Below are 27,013 nucleotides of genomic sequence, written 5' to 3' on the forward strand. Positions count from 1 at the left end.
ATCTCAAGAGAGAGAATGAAATATGAAAACAGTCTCCTAAGTGTCACATAAGAATTTTGTATGTGTATCATTAAACACATGAACCTTACATGTTTAGGAGCAAAAATATCTCCTTGAAATAGTAGGATGATCAGTAATGTATCAAGATTTTTATGTACTTTATACTAAATATAAATGACTGAAATAATAGGGTTTCTGATCAAATAATCTTCCTTCTTTTTACTAATTCAGTCATTAAGATAAACATTTCCAATTATAATAACAAGTTTATTTTAAAAAATGGGGCCAGATCATCAGCTGGTATAAATGGGCTTACCTCTATGACTTCAATGGAGCTATGCTATTTACCACTGACCCATAATATTATTTAACTTAAAGTAGTACAGTCATCCCCACAGGCCTAATCTTATTCAGCTGTGTTCATGTGATTAGTCCCATTGATTTAAATGAGCCTATTCATGGGAATAAGAATTACTTAAGGGAGTAATGACTGCATGTCAGGAAGTTGTCTTTCATTTTGGTAATGCATAAGCATCATTATATACCTTTGCTGTAGCAAAGTGCATTTTGTAATAACTTTTTGCACAATCCTATATCCCTTACTAATCTGAGTCTCTCTCATTCACACTGTCATTGGAATATTTTCATGAATAATTGCTCATCAGAAGAAATAAGGGTTTGCAGGATCAATCCCTGTAAATAAGTTACTGGATATTTGATCATAGACTATTACAATTTTATTTTCTGTTATTTATTTATTTGCTCTAGATTTTGACAAGGTTGCTAGGTATTATGATTTTTCCACATTAGTTTTCTATGTGGTATACCTTTTTCACATATTTTCTATTTTAATATCCCTTCATAATAGGTATTAGCAGTGGTCATTGATTCTGTGAGATGATGAATGCCCTCAATTTTGATTGGGCCCAGAGCTATTATATAATATAGGGTGGAATTTTCAGAAATAGCTAAGGGACTTAGACGCACCAATTTATTTAGGTGCTTTTGAAAATCTCATGCTCAGTGTTGAGGATTATTAATTAAATTAAAGGTGCAATGACCTGTCGAATGTGATACTGTACAGATACACAGTGTGATTTTGCTGTCTGGTCAAAGTGTGTGTGTGCACGTGCACATGCATAAACATACATATAGCTGGAGGACTGGAAACTTTTTCAGGGAATTGTTACTACGTTATGGAGCTTTCCAACTCGGTGTCTCTGGTTTACATGTAGCTATTGGGCTTGGTTCACCATTCCATTAGTCCAGTTGTATGCCAGCATGACTGTTGATTTCAGTGGAGTCACACCAGTCTAAACCCTAGTGATATAGTGATGAATCAATGAAGCCCCAGGCAGATACTGGCAGGAAGTTGTTTCCATCTGATAGTCGTTCAGTGGGCTTTATGAAATTAATTGGTTTCAGTCCAGTGTCTAGGGGACAGATACTCACATAATCAAAATTATCGTTACATTACACTACATTAGCACTACACTAATTGTTATCCCTGCTGGCTATTTAGGTTGGTAGTCACCGGAACATAGGAACGGCCTTACTGGGTCAGACCAATGGTCCATCTAGCTCTGTATCCTGTCTTCCAACAGTGGCCAATGCCAGGTGCTTCAGAGGGAATGAGCAGAACAGGTAGTCATCAACTGATCCATCCCTGGTTGCCCATGGAACACAAAGGCTAGGGATGCTTCAGAGCATGGTTTTGCATCTCTGTCCATCCTGGCTAATAGGTCCATCAATGGCTATCCATGAACTTATCTAGTTCTTTTTTTGAATACTGTTATAGTTTTGACCGTCACAACATCCTCTGGCAAAGAGCTCCACAGGTTGACTGTGCACTGTGTGAAGAAATGCTTCCTTTTGTTTGTTTTAAACCCACTGCCTATTAAGATGTTGCCATCTGATGGCCGCTCAGTCATATATGTTCAGTACTCAGTGAGATAGGTGTCTTTATCACAATTGGCACACATTGGCTGTCTCAACAGAGAGGCTAGGGACTGAATGGACAGCTGAACAGACTTATTTCCTTACTTTTAGAGGTGTTCCTGGCCACCTTCTGGCTTTGTGGAGATTGTGGGAAATTTCTGTATTATTTTTAGGAAAAATAGTCATTACTTGTTTTCCTTGCTCACTTTTGTTTTGTTACCAACTGGGATTGGAGGGGTTAATTTCTTCCCCGGGACAGGGGACTGGGTAGGATGTAGGCAGGAGGCATACTGGTCGGTCTGAATGAACTATTAAGCACTATTAACATATGTGTAGTCCCCCTCTCCACCTGGTTACCTCCTTTAATGCCAGTCTGTTTACAGTTTTGATGGGCAGGCCTGGGTTCTTCTGGGTCCTGCCATCCACTCGGTCGGGTGTACTTGCTTTATTTTTTTCCCATATGAATGTATGGGGCAGTGCCTCCACCCCTCTCGCTTCTTCCTGGCAAGGTCACCAGGGCAACTTGGGAGGAAAATTCTAACCACAGGGTAACCCCAACTTACTTGTTAAATAGTCGGATACTCCCAAGAAATAACACAAATACATACAATATATTAAACACAGTAATTTTATTAAACAGGAGATCTATATAACAAGGTAAAGCACTATTCTCTTGATCACTGGTGCCCATGCTGATAATATCCGTGAATTTCCCCAGTCGCATGACCTGGTATACGGTATAGCAAATGGAAAATTAGTGAACTGTTGGTACGTGTACTTTGTTGGGGGCCTTGATGACCTATGACCGTTATCTGTGCAGCAGTTAGCAATGTGGCTGACTGGTTTCAGTACAGCCCAAAGGACTCACAAGTGGGATGAGGTGTTAAGTCCCTCCTCAGGTTTCATAGGTAATAAAATCCCAAAATTGGAGGTAATAAAATCCCAAAATCCTGACCCCCCTGACTTGAGGATACAGTTCAGGGAGTAGGGGTCTCCCAAACAATTTCCCTGACTAATTAACTAAAAGATAGTGCACTCACAAACTCCATGAAGAATCCTCTGGTTCAGAGATGACTCTGGACTCCTCAGTTCAGAGGGGTTGATGGTCTCTACTGGCAGGCATCCCTTCATGGAGGAGTCAGGCTGCTTCTGCTCCCAGGATTTCCCCTCACCACCTAGGGGTGCAGGACTCAAGGTGCAGATTACAAAACTATACTAAACTCTTAACTTTAGTCTCCCACCACAGCGCTCAGATACACTCACAGCAGGCAGCAGCCCTGGACTAGCAGCCAGTGCAGAACTGGCTATGTGGTGACTGATCTCCGTAGGGAGCTGGAAGGCTAACTTAGCCTGGCTGGGAGAAGTTTTCCCAGGAAAATTCTACAGACTGGGAGTCACCTAGAAGAAGGAAAGGGCCAAGCTCAGGGACCTTGCTTTCAGGTCCCCAGAGGCCAGTTCTTAGTGGAAATCCTGCATCCTGGGAGTGTGGACAGGGTATGGGGGCTGGGGCTGCAGCGGGGGGTGGGGCTGGGGCCAGGAGCGAGGCCAGGAATGGAGCCTCAGGACCAATGACCAGACATTAACTTCATGATTGTCAGCCAAGGGAGGCAGAACATATGAAAACAGCATGACTATAACTTGAAACAAGACCAGAAGCATGAGCAGACTGAGTTAAGTAGACTGCTGCCCAATGCAGTGAGTCCTGGACGTTTGGTCAAGTGGGGTTGGTTGGGCTTCCATCATAGACGTATATATAAGCTTTGCTTTTCCATTCTAAGCTAAAGACCCTACTTGACTAATAAATTCTGGCTTGTTTTGAAAAGGCTGTCCTGTGTCACTGTAAACATCTGCTGGCTGTATGACTCCCATGGCTTAGCTACACTGGGAGTTATTCTCGAATTGCTATTTCTGATTGACTATTCCTGATTAACTCCATGTGTGGATGTCCCTATTCCGGAATAAGAGTGCCTTATTCCAAATTAGTGTTTTCTGCTTTGGCAGTGGTTTAAGCTTTTGAAGTAAGGTAGTCTTATCCAGAATAAGAGTGTCCACAGATAATCAGGAAGAATTAATCCACTTTAAATTCACACACCCCCTTATTCCAGATTAATTTTAATGTGTAGACAGCCCTAAATCTTTGACAGAGGTCTACACTCATTTTGGCCTGCTGGAGGAACCACAATGAGAGACAGCAGTGCTGAAGCCAGGGGGACCAGTCTTGGAGTAGTGGAGTTGTGGGTCTCCCTTTTGCGAAAAATTGTAGGCCCAAGGCTAGCACTAATGGAGTACACTCATAGAGAGAATGCATAAAAATCAAAGGCACAATGTGCCCTGTGGATCTGTGCAAGGCATGTTGGCAAGACAATGTGGGGATCAATGCACTCATTTTAGTTGTTCTGTGGATAAATACAAAATTTTGATCTAAGGTCCTGAGATAACATTTTTGTTGTTACAGACACTAAATTCAGTCCCTAAGTATCTTCTAGGGCTGTTCTACTTTATCAACAGATATATGGTTACAATAAATCTTTTTTTAAAAAAGCATATAAGATACATGAATAATGCATTTTCTGTTTTGCACTTTCCTTGTTTGATTTTTTTCATTATCTGCTGGGCTCTAATGGATTGAACACAAAACTAGGAAACAAGAAATCCTAAGTTCTAGTCTAACATTTTAAGTGCTGTGTAGTCTTGGTCAAGTTACTTAACTTTTTGGTCTCAGTTTCCCTATCTGTAAAATGTGGATAGTAATATGTACTTGTGCACCATATAGAGATGTTGTGAAGATTAATTAACATTTGTATAGCAATTTTAAGATATGGGCCAGATCCTTATTGATGTTTCTTGGTATAAATATATTTATTTCAGTAGAACCTTACCAATTTACACTAGCTGAGATTCTGGGCCATGAATGTTAATTATAAATAATATTGCTGTGTTGTCTGTTTGGGGCAAGTGCTACTGGGTGGGTACCTTTTGCATTTTGGTACGGGAGGAGATTTCATACTATTACCAGAAAATCTAATGAATATTATTAAACACATGCCATTATTTTCTGGTAAAGAAAAAATAGCAAATATAGGCTCTGATCCAGCACCATTAGAGTCAATGTGATCTTTGTCATTGACTTCAACGTAAATAGGATTAATCCCACAAACAGCATTTATTTACACCCCCTAATAAATTTAGCAAATAAATAACAGCTTAGCAACAGTATTAAATCTTGATGAGTTGGAGAGCCTCTTCTTTATTAAATGGTATTGGAAAAAGCCATAAAAGTATAATGCCACAGCATGCTGATGTGCTGAAATGTTTGCATCATGAAGTTGTATTCCCCACAATTCATGGAGTGTATTGTCACAATGCAAACATAGGATAGCCGTCTCAGGATTTCATACCATGCAGGATGCTGCCAGGAAATGCTGCCAAATCTGTAGCTGCATGGAGCCTCTAGGACCTGGCCTCCTACCAAACTATTGAGTTATTTGTTACTCACACTCCAGTGCCTTGTCTTTCTGGGTCAGAGCACACTGCTTAAAAATTAACTTCCATCTACTATTCATCTAACTCCCTCCAAAAACACAGACATCATTTCACATTATTTATCTCCCCTTAGTGGGACTGGACCTCCCTACTATCCTGCCCCTCTGAGGCTAGCACAAACTGGAGTTTGGGGCAGGTTATAAATTGAATATTGAGTTCTGCAGCTGGGGCTAATGGGTTCTGAAATGGGCTCCGACTTTACTTTTATTATGTCCCCACCTTTCTAAGGTGAACAGTCTCCATCTTTTCAATCTCTCTCCATATTCTTTCATGCCCTGGATCATTCTTGTTGCTCTTTTGTGAACCCCTTTCGAGTTCTGAAATATCCTTTTTAAAGATGCAGTGACCAGGACAGCACACAATTTTCCAGATGAGGCTGCACAGCTGATTAACACACTTCGCTTTCTAGTCAATTTTTGATTCATAACAATGTTTTGCCTCTAACCCTGTGACTACTTAGCTTCTTTAGTAGCCTCTTGTGTGGGATAAGGCCTTCTGGAAGTTCTAAATAAATTATGTTTCTTCTTTATCTATTGCTTTATTGACAAGTTCAAAGATTCCTAAGAGATTAGTAAGAAATAATTTTCTGTTGCAGAAGCCATGCTAATTTCAGGTGTTTGTTGTTCTGTTTTTAATTGCTGTTTCAACCAGTTTACCAGGTACAGATGTACAGTTTACAGGTCCTGGATCACAGCCCAGTTTAAAATACAACATTTTGCTACCTTCCAATTTTTGGGTGGCTTTTCTTAATGAGATATTATTTATTATTGTTTGAAGCACCTGAGCTGCTTACTTATGCTCCCTGGGCACTCTTGGATATATACCCTCTTAGGTTGTTGACTTATTGAATTTTAAATTATGCTGACCATGACTTTGCAGCCAGTGTAGATGGACGAATCATATTTGTCATCATGCCAACTGGGTGGTGGTAAATATTAACTGCAAAGATGTGGTCAGTGCCATGTTAGTTAATATAACTCCTCAAGATTTTATCCTAACTTGCTGTAATTTTCTAGTGAAGAGATCCTTAGAGATATGTGCATCAATTCATTACTAATCCTGTTAGTACAGGACAAGGAGTAATGGTCTCAAGTTGCAGTGGGGGAGGTTTAGGTTGGATATTAGGAAAAACTTTTTCACTAGGAGGGTGGTGAAACACTAGAATGCGTTACCTGGGGAGGTGGTGGAATCCCCTTCCTTAGAAGTTTTTAAGGTCAGGCTTGACAAAGCCCTGGCTGGGATGATTTAGTTGGGATTGGTCCTGCTCTGGGCAGGGGGTTGGACTAGATAGCCTCCAGAGATCCCTTCCAACTCTGTTATTCTATGATTCATTCTGTTTCCCCATCACCTTTTTAAAAAAAAAAAATTAAACTAAAGCAAAATTAAAAATAGGTTAGGGGTGCTGGAGGATGGTAGGTGCTACTGGGTGAAAGGATGTCAACTTAGCTTACTTCTCTCCCCTGCAGTTTGCTCTGCTCTTCTAAAGCTGCTTAAAGAAAGTGGCTTAGCACTAAGAGCAGGGGGGCCATAGACAGCAGCAGAATCCAGGCAGCTGGCAACACTATGAAAGATGCCTTTCCTAGAGCCTAGTACAATGCAAGGAGATGGAAATGAATAACAGATGCTAGAGAGGCTGCAGGAGCAGATCATTAGCAGGAAGAAGCAATTTTTTCCTTCTCTCCCTTACTCTCCCTCTTTGTCCAACAATTTGCCAGCAAACAGGCATGTTGTTTTGTTTTTAAATGGAGAGATTTTGGCTGTGACACCATGGCCGCTTCCTTGTTGCCCATCTGGGGCTCATGACCCCACAGATGAAAATCATCAGAGTGTGGCAGAGCATAAGTCACAGAATAGATCTGCAGATTTTAGTAAACTGAACTGTGAAGCAATCATTGAAGACAACAAGAGGGTTCAAAATGAGGATGACATTTTCTCACCACCTGAAATTAACCACAAATTAACATTTTGAGAAATGACTGTTCCCAGAATTCTTGCAATTGAGACAAATTAATTCATGTAACAAACAAAAATAATCACAGTTATGTCTTCATATGTCTATCCATGGTTCTGTGCATGATTGTGAATGTATGCATACTTATGCATGTGTGTATATGCTAGAAGTGGTCAAATAATTCAGAAATTGATTTATGAATATTTTCATAATGGTGAGTTATTTATGGGGTCATATTTTGGGCGGGGTTTGTGAATATTCCGCTCACTAGTTAATTTATGAAAATGTTTGAATCCTGAAAGTTTGATAATTTTAGCATAACCTCTTCTGAAAATTCATACTGAGAATGCATTATTTGTTGTTCTCTGTTATTTGCTGTTCATTAGTGATTGATGTTTCAGGAAGCAGAAGCAATACAGTATGACTTAGGTGACCAAACACATATCAGGGATAATATAAAGTGAAGTGAAGAGTTGAGGTGAGCATTAGTAAGTAACTGATTGTCTGAAATGCTTTGAACAAAACATTTGGTTACTTTTTATGAATAACTAATAGACTCATAGAAGTCAGGTTGACAAATGGTTTGTGAACAGATAAAAGGGATACATTTGTCAGATAATTTATTCTCAGTTAAAATTTCTACTAGTGTTTACATGTATATTGGCATAAAACTATCTCATCTGCACTCTGTGAATGAATTCATCTCTGTTATTGGAACTTCTAAAATTTCAAATCTCTGAGTAGATTCAAAGAGCCCCCACGTTGGTTTTTTCTGTGTTTTACAGCAATCAGCAGATTTTTTTCCCTGCAAAAATTACATTGGCCAAGTGTTCCAGGATGTACAAGATTCAGACTGAAATGTGGGAGAGGGGATGGCCAGGAGGCCATGGCCCTGCCACTTTTTATTGGCCATAAGGGCAAGCGACCAGGGGAGAGGGGGCAGAATGGAGCAAGCAGGGGCGGGGAAAGAGGCAGCATGGGACCGGGGCCTTAGGGGAAGAGGTGGTGCGGGGGCAGGGTGTCAGTGGGAAAGGGCAAGGTGGGACCGGGACCATGGTTTGGGTGCCTGTGGCCCCCCCCCCACTTTTAGGGCACTTTTGCCACTCCTGATAGAGGTAGAAATGGGATGTTTACATGAGCAGAGGGGGAAATTGCCAGGTTTCCAAGAAGAGACACAGGAGTTATTTCTAGACCTGTAGGAGCCTGTGACGTCAACATTTAAATATGTGGCAATTTTACGTTTAGAGGTATATTAGGTCGTTTTTGAAGTTCTACATGACTCCCTTCAAGGGTAACTAAGGCATCTGACTTTACAAGAAGAGGCATACATAAGTAGCCCCAAACATGGTTTTTGAAACTCTTTAAAACATTTGTAAAATAGCAATACTGTAAAATCTGTGGCTAATACGTTAAGGAGAGGTGTAATATAGAGATACTACTGGTGCTCATTCACTTTGCCACTGGTGAACAATGTAGCAATTCTTGAGTCCTGCCAATTAAAACTTTATACCACACCACCACGTGTTGCCTGATTATAGGCAGCTCAGGTAGTGCTCCCTGTAGTTAAAGTTGTCAAACATGTTCCATTATAAGACCCTATTTTCTGGGGCTTATAACTGCCAAACAGTTTGGGCATGCTGGGTGTCTGCCTAAGACTGATTTTTTTGGGGGGAAGTTCCTGCTGAATTGGTTCAGCTGTTTCTGAGAACAAGAAAAATAGTGTTTAGCCCACATAAAAAAACATGACAAGTTTAACTGAGAAACTATAGAGCCTCCATGCTTTGGAGCAAGGGCTTGAAATTGGGCAGTGGGGCAATCTGTGTCAGGGATATGCCTCTTGCCGTTCCTGTTATAATTTGGCCAAATTATAGGGCCTCCAAAAAATCTCAGTTGCCCATGCTCAGTACAGATGTGAGAGTTTGGCAGCTAAATTCTCCAAAGATTCTGTCCGCACTGAGCATGCTCCATCTCCTCACCACCCCTACAAACCAACCGGACTGTGCATGTGCTATATCCACAGAGTGACAGAGGATTTTTCTTCTGAAGGCTACAGAAGCTGAGTACACCTTTCCCTGCAATTGCTCTTCCTGGCTGCCAAAGGCTATTTGGGCACCAGGCACTGGTACTGAGAGCAGGGAGACTGTTCCTCCTGTGCTTCCAGAGAGTGTGGTGGAGAAGGAGGAAGCAATTTGACCAGAATGCAGAGAGATGGTGAATGGGGCAGGGGAGGAGAGGGAAGGTTGCGGGACAGAGTCAGGAGCTCACTGGAAAGAGGGTAGCAGGAGCCAGGATCTGGAACAGAAGGAGTGAAATTGTACTAGGCACTGGGGACAGGGGCAAGAGCCTGGAATGGGGTTGGATGGGACTGTGTCTCTGTGTGTGGAGGTGGAGGTGGGCAGGAGACTGGGACATGTGTTGAAGAAATAGAAGCAGGAAACAGGGGCAGGAGCTGGGGAGGGACCAAGGTATAGGAGCCGAAAGGCATACAGAAAGGTTGGGGAGGGGAGGGGGTGCAGAAAAGTCTGTAACCATTATGGTCTACTCCCATTCAGAATCTGGAATTGAACACAGGAGTCCTGAGTCTCAACATTCCTTTGCTGTCTAGCAAATATCTATGAAACCCACCACCCAAGTGTGTGCCTCCATCCCCAAAGGTATTTAGGTACCTAACTCCCATTGATTTTCAATGGGAGTTAGGTGCCTAACTACCTTTGAGGATTGGGGTCTAAGACACTACAGTGAGAGCACCATGGAAAGGCCCATGAGGAAATGAATAATTTTTCATTCAGTGCTGGGTTTGGATTGTGAAGAGTAAATAATGCATAGTGCCACATGTTGAATGATGAGGATAAAAAAGAAATATTGACTAGCTACCTATCAGTGAGCACTGTCCATCCTGTGCACTGAATGAGATGGGGGTCTTGTGGAAAAAATGATATGTGAGCATGTAATTAAAGACTGTGTCATAATGAACAAAGGGGCCAAATTCAGATTGCACAAGTAACCTTAATTCAGCCATTACCTGACTTTTTTGCTTGATTTTGCAACCTAAATGTTTCTTTAACAAGATTTTTTGAATGTAATTTTATTATATAAAATATGTATGTCAGTGAGTATTTGTAGAAGCTAGAGGCTGGAAAGGTCTATTAAATCATCTAGTCCTTTTCTCTGCCAATGCAGAATTATTCTTTGTTGACATTCACTAATGTTTTGCCCTGTCTAGTTTAAATGTACCAAGTTACCACATTACATTTATAAATATCACTGGCCATTTTACAAACTACTAATAGAGGGTTGTTGTTTTTAATCACTTTTTAAATATTTACACATTTTATCTCTATTGCAATCTTTACAGTATGTTGTTTTTGTATTTTAGCTGTCATTTGGATGCTGATATGTAAGCAAAATGGCTAAAATCAACACCCAGCACTCCTACCCTGCTATGCACAGGCTGTCTGTTAGGACCACTGATGAAGAAATTGAAAGAATTGAAAATGGCTTTAGCAGGTAATATGTTCCTTTCCTCACAGTCAAGAGGACAGAAATTACTGTAAATATTGAGGCAAACCTGTAGTGCTATGCATTACGGGAGTGCTTGCCCACACAGTCTTTGACCCAGTGCAGTTAACTGAGTTTCAACTGTTAGTAGCTGTGATGAGCACAAGGCACAACAGTTGGAAAGCTACTATCATTTCTGCTTCTGGAGCTAAATCCTGCATTCCTTGGGTAACAACACTATTGACTTCAGTGGGAAGTATAAGTACTCAAGGAAAACCAAATCTCATTCACAGAATACTCCTCACATTTTTGGGCTCTGTACTGGGATGAGCTGGAGGGGTTAGAGAAGAAGGGATCCTCTCCCTATGCTATGCTACTGCTTCCCCAGGGGGAAAGGCTGTTGAATCTGCATAGTTGCAAATCCACTGGCTCTAATTATAGGTCATCTCTCAATCCTCCCTGCAGTCTGGGGCAAAAGGAGCCCCTTACAGGACTGTGGGTTCATAGGAGTGGTGAGTTGCTTTCCAGGCTCCTCATATCTTTCTCTCGTACAGTGTAATTGTACCAGCTACCTTTGCACTCGGGGCTCTCTGTGGCATGGGTAGACTCGGAGAATGTGTGGTGTATATAATGTATAAACAAATGAGTTAATGTATTATAAAACACCACTCATTTTCCAGTTTAGATGAGCCCCATGCCTGTAGGGAGGGGAGGAAGAGTAGGATTTACTCTGAATGTTCTGCAGTGCATTTACAGCAGCGAAAATATGGCTTGGTTTGTTCTCGCTGATGCACACCATCTCAGTCAAGCTTGCCTCTTTTTAGGGGCAACCACTGTGGGTTGTTTTTATCTGTGCTCTAGGACTGGAGAAACATGTTAGCTTGACTGGATTTGGTTGTGTGAATAATGGGTGTGGGATGTTGAGTAACCAGAAGGGAGCCTGGAAACACCCACTTGCCCCTTTTGGGTCCACTGACTTTTCCTTCTGTATAGAGTGGGCATCTTCTTCCTGCACTGGGCTATATATGGCTGCTCATAGCTGCATAATGAAAGTGGAGTTGCCTTTATTCCCTTCAGAAGGGCCTGTTTGGGGAGATCTGCAGCCACCATGACTGCAAACCCGTGCTAAGATCTGCATCAGTGCACAGTGACACCACTGGAAAAGAGAGAAAATGTGTCTGAAAGCAAGGATCAGTCTTTCCTTCTTTCCTCTATGTCCTTTTACTAAAGGATAGCAGTGATTGACAGTTTGCAGAACAAAATTACTGATGCAGCTGTGAGTGCATTTTTCTAAAGGTTTAAATGTATACCCGAGTCACTGCATTCAGTGACAATATCTGAGGTAAAGACTTAATTATGACAGCTAATGGGGCTTAAATATACATGTATACCACATGAATTACACTCTCTCAGCATGAGGGTAATCCTGGAAAAGCATTTGTTTCAAACATTCTGTTTGCTGTGGCCAATACTAATTACAAGAATTTACAGATGAGTGAAAAAGATGTAATCTCCCTTTAAAAGAGATGACCTATTAAAGGTAATTGGATTAGATATTCTTGTGTGTGTGTAAGACAAAGAGAGAAATGTTGTAAGATGATTGCTAGAAAATATAAAATGCCCTTGGAACATCAAGTAGCAGTCTGAAACGATATACAATCATTGAGATATATTTATCAAGAGACAACGTAGTTTGGCTTAGTCAGCCTGTGAGTAAGAATGTAATTCTAAGCAACGAGACAAACTTGTGAATTTTTTGTTACTACTGAAGCACTCTATGAAGCTCATGCAATTGTTTGCAAAAATGTTACGAATGTGATTGAAATGAAAACAGGAAATATAGCTTATAACCTACGTGTTTGTAAAAAATTTCAGGAAGTTTGGAATTGTGGCAAAGAGAGTCGGTGTATGGAGAACTTCAGGAGTTCATGTGCTGTGATGCATTGTTTCATATGTTGTCTTTCACAAATCTCAAAAGGTGGTTCTTATCCCCAAACCCACATTAAGGCTTTTGTTATAAACGGTGAGTCATTATCATAGATAAGTGGAAATCCACATCTCCGGTTCCCTTATGTCTCTCGTTCTCCAGTTTGAGGAGATAGGAGGGGAGTTAGAATCCCTGCAGCATACTGGAGAGATGGAGGATTAAGAGGACTAAAAGAATTCTTTTTAAGAAATTGAAAACTGAGATTCTCATGTAATAACAGGTCTCCAAGAGCTAGGGCTTTAAGTTAAACATCAAATGTAGTGAGAATTGTCAATACTGGCAAGAGAGGTAGTCTCTGCCCCACACAACATACATTGGAAGCTTTTTCTCTGTAACTCACGGGTGTGATTGAGAGCGAAAGTGTGCTACCTACCTAGTCCACTGTACCAAAAAACTCTAGCTCTGATTTTTAAAATCCAGCCTCCCATAATGTATGGGTGCGGTTGACATAACAGGGATATCAAACTAGTTGATATGGAGGCACAATCGAGTAGTTAGATGTCTAAATGGCATCAGTCGCTCAAAAGGGGACATTAAAAGTTGGGTCAGATCCTTGAAGTGTTTCCATTAAATCAAGCTGTCTTTTGCAGGTGAAAATGATTTTGTTTCATTTTGCTCAAAGGCCAAATATTTGCAAAAGCAAATTTAGGGCCAGATTAGGGTAGGCCTTCCATGGATGCATTAAGAGGGCAAGATGAAGCCTCCACACCTGCACCTCCTATGCATGGACCAGGGTAAGCATTGTCCAGACTAGCTCTGCCAGATACCCAGAAGGGATGGGAGGAGGTTAGAGCAAGATATGGACAACTGCAGGTGGGCTTGCAGACTTCACCCCCCTGAAGGGTGGAGCAGCAGTTGATTTACCATTGATTCTCTCAGAGGCCTGGTCTATGCTGATGGAAGAGGGCATCCATCAACACGGCTAAATTTGTTCAGTGCAGTGGTGTTCCTACACTGACAGAAAAACCCCTTCTGTAAGTGCTTCTACTCTAAGGGGCTATGCCAGCATAGTTATGCCAACACATAGTCTCCCTAGTGTAGACATACCCTGAGGCACAGTGCCGTAGTTCACACTGTGCTAGTATGGCTGTTTACCGTGTCTAACATGGTTTGGGCCTACAAGGCACAAATGAGCTAATAAGAGTGTTTGTTTTTTAACCTATTGTCTTTTGTTCAGTGGCTCCATAGTCTTCTCTCATATTGATTTTTACACCAGTGTAACTCACTGGCTCAACAATAACAATAATAATTATTATTTTAATATTACAGTGGCAACTGGAGGCCCTTATGAGGATTGTGCCTGGCACTGTATAAAACATTGAAGAGTTTGCAACTAGAACACTGAACCTGCGACTGGCTCCTGTAAGCTGACCTTTGTGCCTGGATAAAGCCAGTTGCAGGATCTGGCCCTAAGAGGACTAGCAGCATGCATAGGGCATGGGAGAGAAAATCAGGAAAATACTAATTTATATACATCTTTGTGTTTTTATAGGCAATGGAGTTCATTTTAGGTTTACTCTTGATTTGAACTTTTATAAATGAGTGGAGTCAGGTTTAATTTCTTTGCAATTACTTCGCCGATGTTGGAATGACACTTTCAGAAACAAAGATATCTGATAGATTCTTAAGGTTTTTTTTTTTAATCCAGTTGTAAATTTAGAGAACCCATTTCTGTGAGTGTGGAATGTCATCACTTCAGTACAGCCTTCTCACAAGGGTTTTATTTTTCCTAAGCTACAAATCCACATCATACATGCCTACGGAGCATATATTTATTGATAAAATAAGCTCATAAAGGGAAGGGTAAACCCCTTTAAAATCCCTCCTGGCCAGGGAAAAGCTCCTCTCACCTGTAAAGGGTTAAGAAGCTAAAGGTAACCTCACTGGCACCTGACCAAAATGACCAATGAGGAGACAAGATACTTTCAAAAGCTGGGAGGAGGGAGAGAAACAAAGGGTCTGTGGGTCTGTCTATATTCTGTCTTTGCCGGGGATAGACCAGGAATGGAGTCTTAGAACTTTTAGTAAGTAATCTAGCTAGGTACGTGTTAGATTATGATTTCTTTAAATGGCTGAGAAAAGAACTGTGCTGAATAGAATAACTATTTCTGTCTGTGTATCTTTTTTGTAACTTAAGGTTTTGCCTAAAGGGGTTCTCTATGTTTTAAATCTAATTACCCTGTAAGGTATCTACCATCCTGATTTTACAGGGGGAATTTCTTTATTTCTATTTACTTCTATTTCTATTAAAAGTCTTCTTGTAAGAAAACGGAATGCTTTTTCATTGTTCTCCGATCCAAGGGTTTGGGTCTGTGGTCACCTGTGCAAATTGGTGAGGCTTTTTATCCAACATTTCCCTGGAAAGGGGGGGTGCAAGTGTTGGGAGGATTGTTCATTGTTCTTAAGATCCAAGGGTCTGGGTCTGTAGTCATCTAGGCAAATTGGTGAGGCTTTTTACCAAACCTTGTCCAGAAAGTGGGGTGCAAGGTTTTGGGAAGTATTTTGGGGGGAAAGACGTTTCCAAACAGCTCTTCCCCAGTAACCAGTATCTGTTTGGTGGTGGTAGCGGCCAATCCAAGGACAAAGGGTGGAATATTTTGTACCTTGGGGAAGTTTTGACCTAAGCTGGTAAAGATAAGCTTAGGAGGTTTTTCATGCAGGTCCCCATATCTGTACCCTAGAGTTCAGAGTGGGGGAGGAACCTTGACAGCATGTGTACAACCATTAATAGGGTTAATGACCTTTTTAGAACAAAAGTCAGGCACCAAGAACAAAACACAAGACCTCCCAAAATACAGTGACACAGCAATTTACCCACCCAGCACCAGTCCCTTAGCCAAAGCCTGAGGAAGCAGCTGGGCCTTGTTCCTTTTCCTGAAATTAAGCAGATTCTGGCTCTGATGGAGCAGCTGTGGAGGTAAATTCTGGAGTCAAGGATCCTACACTAAGAATACCTGATCATGGGGAGAGTGGGGGGGTGGAGGGGGGTGTAATTCAATGTCTCCTGAGTCAATGGAAGTCTTTCCACTGATTTCAGTGAGCACTGGGTTGGATTCTAGGTGATTAAATCTGGTGACTGTTAGCTTGAGTGTTCCATCTGATCTCAACTAGGTTGAAAGTTGATCATTCAAATAGCGGGACTAAAACTATTTAGCTTTATAGATCAAAATCAACTCCCAGACTTAAATACAAAGCTCATGCAGCTGATGAAGAGCTGGTTAATATGTTCCCTGTAGCTAACACTAGCAACTGGATGGGTAGTTGCATGCTCCCCAGCTGAATCTGCAGAGTCTCAAGGGCTCTACTGAAGTGCAAAGTGTGATTATATTATACATGTTTAAGCCATTTCAAGCACGTGGGGGGAGGGGGACAATAGACTGCAGATTTCCAGTTTGAGTGGGCTCCAGTGTACTGAAGAGGCAACCATGGACCAGAAGGCCTCGCACAATAGATCTGTCTTACAGATTTCAGAGTCATAGCCGTGTTGGTTTGTATCAGCAAAAACAATGTGGAGTCCTTGTGGCACCTTAAAGACTAACACATGTATTTGGGCATGAGCTTTCGTGGGCTAAAACCCGCTTCATCAGATGCATGGAGTGGAAAATACAGTAGAGAGGTATAAATACACAGCATATGAAAAGATGAGAGTTGCCTTACCAAGTGGGGGGTCAGTGCTAACAAGCCAATTCAATTAAGGTGGAAGTGGGCTATTCTCAACAGTTGACAAAAAGGGGTGGAAATCACTTTTGTAGTGCTAATGAGGCCAATGTAATCAAGGTGGCCCATTTCACACAGTTAACAAGAAGGTGTGAGTATCAGCAGGGGGAAATTAGTTTTTGTAGTGACCCATCCAGCGATGGGTCTTACAGAGTGGGACTTTGTCCGCTGCTTACTTAACTCCTGATCTAACACCAGCAAATATTAAGATTAGGGCTGTCAAGTGATTAAAAAAATGAATCCTGATTAATCGTGTGATTAGTCACGCTGTTAAACAATAATAGAATACCATTTATTTAAATATTTTGGTTGTTTTCTACATTTTCAAATATATTGATTTCAATTACAAGACGGAATACGAAGTGTACAGTGCTCACTTTATATTTATTTTGATTACAAATATTTGCACTGTTAAAAAAAAAAAGATAGTATTTTTCAATTCACCTAATACAGGTACTGTAGTGCAATCTCTTTATCATGAAAATTGAACATACAAATGTAAAATTATGTACATCCTCCCCCCTGCATTCTAAAATAAAACAATGGAAAACTTTAGAGCCTATTAGTCCACTCAGTCCTACTTCTTGCACTTTCATGATAGAGATTGTACTACAGTACTTGTCTGAGGTAAATTGAAAAATACCATTTCTTTTGTTTATCATTTTTACAGTGCAAATATTTGTAATAAAAATAATATAAAGTAAGGATTGTACGCTTTGTATCCTGTGTTGTAATTGAAATCAATATATTTGAAAATGAAAAAAAATCTAAAAATATTTAATTTCAATTGGTATTCTATTGTTTAACAGTGTGATTAGAACTGTGATTAATCGTGATTAATTATTTTAATAGCGGTTGATTTTTTTTTGTGTTAATTGCGTGAGTTAACAGCGATTAATTGACAGCCCTAATTAAGATACAACTGTGCTGGCACCAAAACCCAGGTTGTTGAGAGAGTTTTTATAGAAATCATAGAAACGCAGGGCTGGGAGGAACCACGAAAGATTATCTAGTCCAACCCTCTGCACAGAGGCAGGACTAAGTATACCTAAACCAACAGGTGTTTGTCTGACTTGTTCTTAAAAACCTCCCATGATGGGGATTCCACAGTCTCCCTTAGAAGCCAGTTGCAGAGCTTAACTACCCTGATATGTAGTTAGAACTTTTTCCCTAATATCTCTTTTGCTGCAGATTAAGTCAATTACTTCTTGTCCTACCGTCAGGGGACAAGGACAACATATTTTAATCATTGTTCATTTTGATTCTTGTATAATTGCCAACTTTTCTTCTGGGATTCCTTATATTAAGTTTCCAGGTACATTAAGGGTACGTCTGTACCAAAACTTACACAGGTTTGTCCTCATTTAAATAAATTGCTTTAGTTCAGTGGCTCTCAACCTTTCCAGACTACTGTATCCCTTTCAGGAGTCTGATCTGTCTTGCATACCCCCAAGTTTCACCTCACTTAAAAACTGCTTGCTTACAAAATCAGACATAAAAATACAAAAGTGTCACAGCACACTATTACTGAAATAGTGGTGGCAAGAGAAGGCCTCTGAGATCCAGGGTTTTGTAGACCAGGATGACATGAGAAGCTTCTTTCAAGCAACAAAAGCTATATATGGGCTAAGCTCCAAAGGCCCAACCCCCTTATGCTCTCAGCCTCCTCAAGGATAATGCAGTCATTAAACAATGCTGGAAGGAGCACTTTGAGAGCATACTAAACTGCAAATCCAAGGTCTTTGAAGACACCATCGAGTTTATTCCACAGCGCTCAGCAATGGAACACTTTGATCCCTCAAGTTCTGAGGAAGTCCGGCATGCCGTCACTCAGACAAAAAATCATAAGGTACCAGGCCCAGACGGCATCCCAGCTGAGGTTTTTAAAACTGGTGGAACAATGCTCCAGCACAAACTTTGCCAACTCCTTGACAAAATCTGGACCTGTGAAGAAATTCCACCTGACGTTAAGAACATCAACATTGTTACAATATTCAAGAAAGGGAACAAATCTTTGTGCGGGAACTACAGAAGTATTGCCCTCCTCTCCATCGCAGGGAAGATTCTTGCCTGGATCCTACTAAACTGCCTCCTCCCCCTTGCCGAGGAACTTCTCCCTGAATCACAGTGTGGCTTCAGGCCATCCCGAGGCACAACCGACATGATCTTTGTGGCACGACAGATTCAGGAGAAGTGCAGAGAGCAACACCAGGAACTGTTCATGGCATTCATCAACTTAACCAAGGCCTTTGACTCTATCAATCGTGATGCCCTATGGAGGGTTCTGGGTGGGTTTGGCTGTCTAGAGAAATTCATTTCCATCATCAGACTACTCCATGATGGAATGACTGCCACCATTTTGTGTAACAGCGCAGAGACAGAACCATTCATCAGTTGCACTGGTGTCAAGCAGGACTGTGTCATTGCTCCAGCACTTTTCTCCATTTACCTTGCCGTGATCCTGATTCTCATTCGTGACTGCCTTCCTGACAGAATCGGGACTGAGTATCGTATGAATGGCCAACTCCTCAATCTTTGACATCTCCAAACAAAATGTAAGATCACGAGAACTGGCATCACTGACCTTCAGTATGCAGATGACTGTGTCATTCTTGCACATACAGAGGCCGACCTGCAAAGCACCCTAAATCTTTTTGCAGATGCCTATCACAGCCTGGGTCTCTTTCTCAACATCGGGAAAACCAAGGTATCCTGCCATCCCTCACCTGCACAAACTACTCTTTGTATTCTAGAAATCACCATCAGTGGAGAGAGAACCCCTGCAAAATGTGGACCATTTTCTTTACCTTGGCAGCCACTTCTTCCAAACGGCTAAAATTGACACAGAAGTCGAATACAGGATCCCCTGTGCCAGCACGTCCTTTGGAAGACTGTTCAAAGGAGTCTTCAATGATAGGAATCTGCAAACAGGTACGAAGATTTTGATTTACAGGGCAGTTGTCATTCCCACCCTTCTCCATGGGTGTGAGACCTGAGTAACCTACAGACGACATCTCAAGCAGCTGGAGTGGTTCCAACAGCGCTGTCTCAGGAGGATTCTCAGGATCAGCAGTCAAGGCAGCGCAGAAATAAGGGTGGCAATACCCCAACCCCCCACAATAGCCTTGCAACCCCCTTTTGGGTCAGGAACTCCAGTTTGAGAAACACTGACTTAAGGGCTTTGCATATTTATATTTTTAAATACATATTATTCATTTGTGACAACATCGTGAAATTTAAGATTTAAATATCTGAAACTGTGAAATTTAAGATTTTTAAAATGCTATGACCGTGAGATTTACCAAAGTGGACCATGAATGTGGTAGGGCCCTACTTATATTGATGTAGCTTACATTAATTCCTTCCAATTTAACTTCACCATTACAAGTTTGTGTATAGACAAGGCCTTACAACCCACTGACCTTTCTCTACTCTTGGTTTGACTGTGGTTAGGAAACAACTCTCTCTGTGCTCTTTCATTCAGTTACATTTCCACATCTCCCTTTCATTCTACAATCGGATATCTTTCTCAGGTAGAACCAATATTTGCAAAACTTTTCTTTGCCCTTTTCTCCCACCATGGGAAAGGGCTTCACACACTGTTGTTGACTTGCTTGGTTATACTGTTGCATCTGCTTGCCAGCAGCTAGGGTGTATTCATACAACTGGGTTCTGGTAGACCAACTATCTTTGTGGGATAGTTGGTCATCACTGCTGTTGGCTATGGTCATAGTTACCAAGATGGTATAGATTTAGCCAAAGGCAAATACTCAAATATGTCACAGGCTGAGGTCTATCAGGCACCCAGCTGTTGGGTGGCTGTTCTTGTGTATACATCCTTGTGAATTTTAGGCTATTTCCTTCTTAGAAGGGCGAAAGAAAAAGGGCACAGGAAAACAATATGAAGTTCAACAGAATGCACTTATAACCCTTCAGCAGTCACTAAACCCTTCTCCCCACACCACCTTATTGGAAAAATTGCCCCTTTGAAAAATGTTCTTTGTCCCCATATTTTCCATGGCTCTCCCTACTTTTACCCGAGTCCTAATGATCTTTTCTGTCTCTCTGCTTTTTTTTTTTTTGCTGCCATGCTCCTCCCCCTACCCTTGTTCTCTCACCCATACTATCTTCCTTCCTGAACCTTTGGTTGATGTTCTCCTTCTGCTCCTCATGATTTCCTGTTTTTCTGTTCCCTGCTCCATCCCAGTTCCTTTCTCAACTTCCCCACTTTTCCTCTTCCCTACATGAAGCTTCCCTTATTTGTTCTGTTTTCCTAATTGCTACCTCCTCTTTCTCCTCCCTGTGGCTGCCTGCTCTCCTCTCTGTCCTATATCTCTTCACCTGTGGATGCGTCCCTTCTCTCCCAAGAGTATCCTCTGGCTCTTTCACCACCTTCTTTCCACCCATGGTTGCCTGTCCCACAAAGATTGACCTGTGTCCAGTGCAGGCTCTTTTCCTAACAACAGTTCAGTAGCCTTTTTCTTGCTCTCCCCAGCTACCCTTTTCCTCTCTCTCGGAGCAGCCACTTCTACCTCCTGGCTGCTGAAAGGTTGTATAGTCACAGAAAAGGGATTCTCTGTGTAATGAGATCAGAATTAGGCCCTATGAATGTGCATCCAATATTAGTGGCCCAATCCCTAACCCAGACTTTCCAAACATATGTTCCTTCTGAGATCACATGCCCATCACTGAGGAGATGTGCCATTCTGAGGTATGTCTACACTAGAGCTGGAAGATGTAAGTTCTACTTCGAGTTGACGTACCCACATTAGCTCTGATCAAGTTAGCAAGCTAAAAATGGAAGTGTAGCCACACTGGCACAAGTGAGAGGACAAGTTAGCCACCTAGGGTCTCTGATGGGATGATAATCAGGGCAGCTAGCGACCCACACTGTTCATGCTGCTGTGGCTACATTTCTATTTTTAGTATGCTAGCTTGATCGGAGCTAGCGAGGGTTTGTTTATCTGAGCTGGAAATTATACCTTCCAGCTCCAGTGTAGACATACCCTTAGTCCTACTTTTCAGGAACAAAAAGCTGTGGTGGTTGTAAAAGATGAACAATATGCTCTTTGATTCTGGAACGAGAAATCTTCTGTCTGGAATCATTTGTCCTTCTACCCTCAGTATATACAGGTCTGGCTTTCTTGGACATCTGTAGGATCTGTTTCTCTAGAAGACATTCTTTTCTCACTCTGCGTTTCTGAATCTTAGAGTTATTGCTATAAGAACTCTCATTCCACTCTCTCCTTAAAATTATTTGTAAGACTCGTAAGAAAAAAATGTGAACAGTACTTACAGTAACATTATAGTACTAATGGTACCTAAGATCGCTGTGTATATATAAAATACTAAACCAATAACAGGAGGTCTGAGTCAGATTTATACAGCCTTTCCAACATGAAGCAGAATGTATGTTATCTCTTTGTATCAGGAAGAGAATAAGAAGAAAACAGTCAGCATGGGGAGAATCCCAATAGTTTTTGGAACAATTTGGTAAAAGAGTTCTTTTCAGACTGGGTGATGAAGAGATGCTATATTAGTTGTAAGCGTGACTGCTGGTGCAAGTCATTTTCTCCACTGAAAATACACCCAATTTAGTTAACTAATTTCCTCTGTTGGGGTGTTGCCAACTCTTGCAATGTTATTGCAAGTCACATGATATTTGGTGTTTTCCATAAAGCCCCAGATTCTAGAGTCATGTGATAATGTGAGAATCTCAGCTTTCATTAAAAAAAAAAGTTTCTAGCCCTCTTGGTTGCAGAGAAGAGTTTGAAAATGTGAATCCTAAGGAACCAGGAGGTAATGAAAAAGAACCCAGAACTTATTGGATGAGATGCAATTCTGGCCGATTGAAATCAATTTTAAAACTTCCATTGTCTTCAATAAGAACAGGGTTTCACCACTATTTTTAAAACCTCATAATCTTAAAGCCAATCTCATGATTTTTTGGGGTGGTGGGCTGACTCATAAATTTTGAGCTCATGTAATTGGCAACACTGAACCCTATTCTGTTGAAGTAAATTCTGTATTATCTTTGAACTGTGTATTTATCAATAAAAAGTCCACTTTTGTGTCTGCTTTCATCAATAGCAGAACTTCCATTGACTTCAGTGGGTGCAAGACTGCGACAGAAAATTAGTAAACTATGCTTGTCATGTGTTCAGTTTGTACCCGGCTGCAGTAGCCTTTGTGATGGAGAGAAGAGTATTGCTCCCCTCTCCCCTTTATTACGTGAGAGGAAGAATTGAATGAGTGGCAAATTAATTGTAGGCTGAATAAAAGCCTTCTTTTTTAAAACTGATTTTGCAGGACCCATTCACTGTGTGAGGACACTTCTTCAGAATTGCAGAGAGAGATTTCCATGGAGACAAGAGGCCTGTCTGAATCCCGCAGGAGCTCATTCACAGGCACTGGAGCAATGGCTAGGTAACTGGCTAACTAGCTTAACTTCGAATAGTAAAGGATCTCATGTCTGCAAAAGATTGTTGAATGTGGGAGGACAGGGATGGTGGTCATAGATTTACTAGAAAATGAGTTCAATCCATCTGAAAACATGAAAAGCCTATAATGAACATAAAATGGAACAAAAGAGGCTTTGACTTTAATTTTGTACTTATAGCTCAGTTTTTGGTGTGCTGGAGTTGGCGAGTGGGCTCAGACGGAAAAGCACATTCTAATTCAAATAGGAAAAAGGTTTAATCAACACTGAAAATAAATTGAATATGGAGGAAAAATAAGTAGTAAAGTCAAACAGTAAGGGAAGGGACAAATAAGAAGTTTCTTTTCAGACTGTTAACTGGATATAATCTTATGTAATAAGAGTGTAATAACTGTTCCCTCCCAGTCTTGATGATGGATGGCTCTGACGAGAAAGCAGACAGTAGACTTTGAGAATACAGGGATTGCTGGGTATTTTTAGGATTAAATTATGTCTGTGGTGCACTTGGAGCCTCAGTCAACAAAGGTTGGAGGTGCTGACTTTGGTCCAGATTTAGGAAAGCACCTCTCTCCAGGACAGCACTTAAGCACGTGCTTATATTTAGGAATGTGCTTAAGTCCTATTTAGTGCATTGGAAATTAAGCACATGTCTGAAGTGGAGCCTGGATTTAAGTGCATTCCTGAATAGGGGCCTCTGTGCCTGACCTAAAGAATTTCAACTGAATTCAGAGCTCCGTTTGTCTTCTGATATAGTCATTAATTATAAAAAGAAAAGGAGGACTTGTGGCACCTTAGAGACTAACAAATTTATTTGAGCATAAGCTTTCGTGAGCTACAGCTCACTTCACTTCACTGTAGCTCACGAAAGCTTATGCTCAAATAAATTTGTTAGTCTCTAAGGTGCCACAAGTCCTCCTTTTCTTTTTGTGAATACAGACTTACACGGCTGCTACTCTGAAACCAGTCATTAATTATGTGAGGGACACTTTCAAGTTAAATGTCACATGTTTAAAAGAAACAATGATTATTAAAACTGAAGTCATTTTACAAATGTAGTTTATTATTCTCCATTTCTTTCATCATGGACAATGGAAAATAAACTACTCAGTTCCCTTTTTGCTTCTAGTTACTTCTACTTTCAGGTTCTCATGCAATAACACAGTGCTGCAATGTGTGGGGTGCAAATTCTGTTGGTGAATGGTTTTCAGTGGAATTAAAATATATATTAGGAACTTTTTGACTGACCTTAGGTTTGTAAAACTGGTGCCTAAAAGAGTTGACTCTGCCTCTTTAAAATGTTCTGCTTTCTAGTGTAGTTAAGACCAACCAAATGAATCATTTTCATTATCTGTGCAAACCACAAACTGTAGCCTACCAGACAGGCACAAGGATACTGGACCTTAATTTCATATTTTGTCAATGAGGTGAAGGCTGTATCATTTATTCTGTGGCCTTGGTGAGGTTTTTGTTTTGTAGTCTTAGAATTACATTCTGTCCCGTAATTAATGTAGGCTTTAGATTATATGTATGATACTGACCCAATGTGGAAACTAATAAAGAAACAGGAATGTGAAAAACTCTCGTCTGATTTCTATGTTCCTTCCTTTTTTATCCTTTGCAACTCAAAGGTAAGATATTCTGAGGAAAGTCTGTCAGAAGCTAGGTTTCAGAGTAGCTATTGTCTTAGGCCCTTGAGAATTTGTAGTCAAGTGGCATATGTACTGTACAGTAGCATTTAAATTGCTAAAGTACAAGTGTTTTCATCACTGTGTTATCCACCTTGTAGATTCTGGACAGATGTAATGCAAGCTTATCTGGAGAAGTCTAAAGAACTTTCCTTGAATATTGCTGGGCCTATCAAAGAAGTTCTTCTCTGTTCAGCATTTCAGCACGTTGTTTGCTCAGGGCAGGTCTAGGAAGCATGGAAGTGCACAGCACCTGTCCGACTGGGCTGCCATTAGAGGAAAATAGTCTCCTCTGTGGATTATTACATTGATAAACTGTTATCACTGCTGGGGATTTCAGTCTCAAATATTGTCATTTGGATACATTTTAGAAGCAAAATACTCACTTTGCCACTTTTACAAAGAACAATTATTGTCCTTTAAGAACATGTAACTTGGGGTGGGAAGAACATAAAGAGAAACTATGCAGCAGTGATAAAACTTATTCAGGTATCATGAGTGTTTGTTTATGTTGTTCTAGTGCTCCATTAGGATTTTAGGATGAGGAAATGCTAGGTTACATGCAACAGGCAATTAGTGGCTTTCATATTGGGGGCTAGTCCAGTTATCATAATAAATTATTCATAATGTACACAGTATGTTAGACACCTTAGAGAACATACATATAGATTTATTGTCTGCCCTGAAGTGTTTACAATCTAATAATTGACATGACACAACAGGCCAAAACTACAAACAGTAGGAAGTGAAATAGGAAGGTAGTTAGATGATGTCACACTGTCTGGAGTGGTTCACGATTAGGGGTGCCTACCTCAGGGCAGACTGGGAAAAACAGGGCAGATACCCCAAACCGATGGTATGTTCTATAAATAGATTTTACCAAGCCAATAACAAATGTGAACTCAGTGATCACTGTAACAATCTTAACACAGAGTCACAGACAGTCCCCTTATATTCTCCAGCCTATTGTCACTCAGACAAACCGGGCTTAGTGATAAATGGTCACTTACACTAAAAAATCACACCACATTCAGGTTGCTTCCAATTTCAAGAGACCAGTCACTTATCTCAGATCAGTGGATTCCCTCGATCTTACACCTAAGATAAGGCCCGTAGCCAATCCTGTAATAAACTATGTAAAGGGTTATTAACTAGAGGGGGGGAAAAAGAGTTATTTACAGGTTAAAGCAAGCAAACACACAAATGAGTTACCATCTAAATTCTAAGAATGACAGAGCTGGAGAGAGATCTGTCAATTCAAAACGTTTTTTAGGGTGGACCAAGAAAATAATCTACATTTCCTCTAAGCTGCGCGGCTGCATGGTCACGCAGCTGCCTATTAAGCCCCATGCAGGGGCTCAGAACTGCAGTGGGGAGAGGCACCTCTCCCCCACCATGGACCTGCCATAGCGGGGAGAGGTGCCCCTCCCTGCCGGGTTCAGTACTGACCTGCACTGGCGGGGAGAGGTGCCCCTCTCCAGCACAGACCTGTCCTGGACTTGCCGCAGCTGGGGGAGAGGAGCCCCTCCCTCGGCCTGGCTCAGGCCCGCTGGAGCTGCCGTGGCCGGGGAGAGGCACCTTTTCCCCAGCCCCAAGCTGTTGTGGTGAGAGAGGGCTGGGGGGAGTCCTCTCTCTTCACTGCAGCCCTAGGGCAGCCTGTACCCCAAACCCCTCATCCCCAGCCCCACCCCAGAGCCCGCACCCCCAGCCAGAGCCCTCACCCTCCCCACACCTCAAGCTTCTGCCACAGCCCTGAGCCCCCTCTCACACTCCAAAACCCTCGCCCACCCACACCACATAAATTCTGTTATGTGCACCCATATGAAGGTGATGTGTGACACATCCCCTCCATATTGGTGCACATAACAAAATTCATTCCGCACATGGACGTAAAAAATTAGAAGGAACACAGGATCCTTGGGGATCTCTGGCTTCAGTTTGGTTTCCCTGGCCCTGTGAGAGAGCAAACAGCAAAGAGATGAAAAATCTTCACATCAACTACCTTTATTTCCCTCTTCCAGCATTCAGAGCGATGGGATGAGGTCTTCTGTGTGTGCTTCCCCATGTGCTTCTGTGTGTGCTTCCCCATGGTGAGGCAATTAACAAAGCTTTTGTCTTGTAATGGACCATTTAAATTTTGATGGTCCTCCTGGAGGGGTGAGGAGAGGGAAGGGAGGATTCTGTGCCTGGGTTCACAAATTCAGAGCAAACATTTTCAAAGTTAAAAAGGAAAACGTACATGGTTTCTGACAGCA

General features: G+C 41.4%; 1 protein-coding gene and 1 long non-coding RNA gene across 7 annotated transcripts in view; one reads left to right on the forward strand and one right to left on the reverse strand.

Annotated features, from left to right (window-relative positions):
• Positions 1–27,013, forward strand: part of CNGA3 (cyclic nucleotide gated channel subunit alpha 3) — a 60,615-nt gene that overhangs the window by 10,216 nt on the left and 23,386 nt on the right. For 4 of the 5 annotated variants that reach the window (XM_073352963.1, XM_073352953.1, XM_073352974.1 and 1 more), the window contains exons 2-3: positions 10,809–10,939; positions 22,944–23,060. In XM_073352963.1, coding sequence (XP_073209064.1) covers positions 10,839–10,939; positions 22,944–23,060 — 218 coding nt within the window. In that variant the 5' untranslated portion in view covers positions 10,809–10,838. Of the gene's footprint in view, positions 1–10,808; positions 10,940–12,805; positions 12,954–22,943; positions 23,061–27,013 lie in introns of those variants that run through there. The other variant, XM_073352983.1, reaches the window with a different exon arrangement.
• LOC140914645 (uncharacterized) overlaps positions 25,485–27,013 on the reverse strand; it is a 30,697-nt gene continuing 29,168 nt past the window's right edge. For both annotated transcript variants that reach the window (XR_012159931.1, XR_012159930.1), the window contains exons 3-4: positions 26,761–26,944; positions 25,485–25,890 (exon numbers count right to left, since the gene is read on the reverse strand). This is a non-coding gene — a long non-coding RNA (uncharacterized lncRNA). The remainder of the gene's footprint in view (positions 25,891–26,760; positions 26,945–27,013) is intronic.

The sequence above is a fragment of the Lepidochelys kempii genome, chromosome 1 (assembly GCF_965140265.1).
Source record: "Lepidochelys kempii isolate rLepKem1 chromosome 1, rLepKem1.hap2, whole genome shotgun sequence".
Lineage (NCBI taxonomy): Eukaryota > Metazoa > Chordata > Testudines > Cheloniidae > Lepidochelys > Lepidochelys kempii.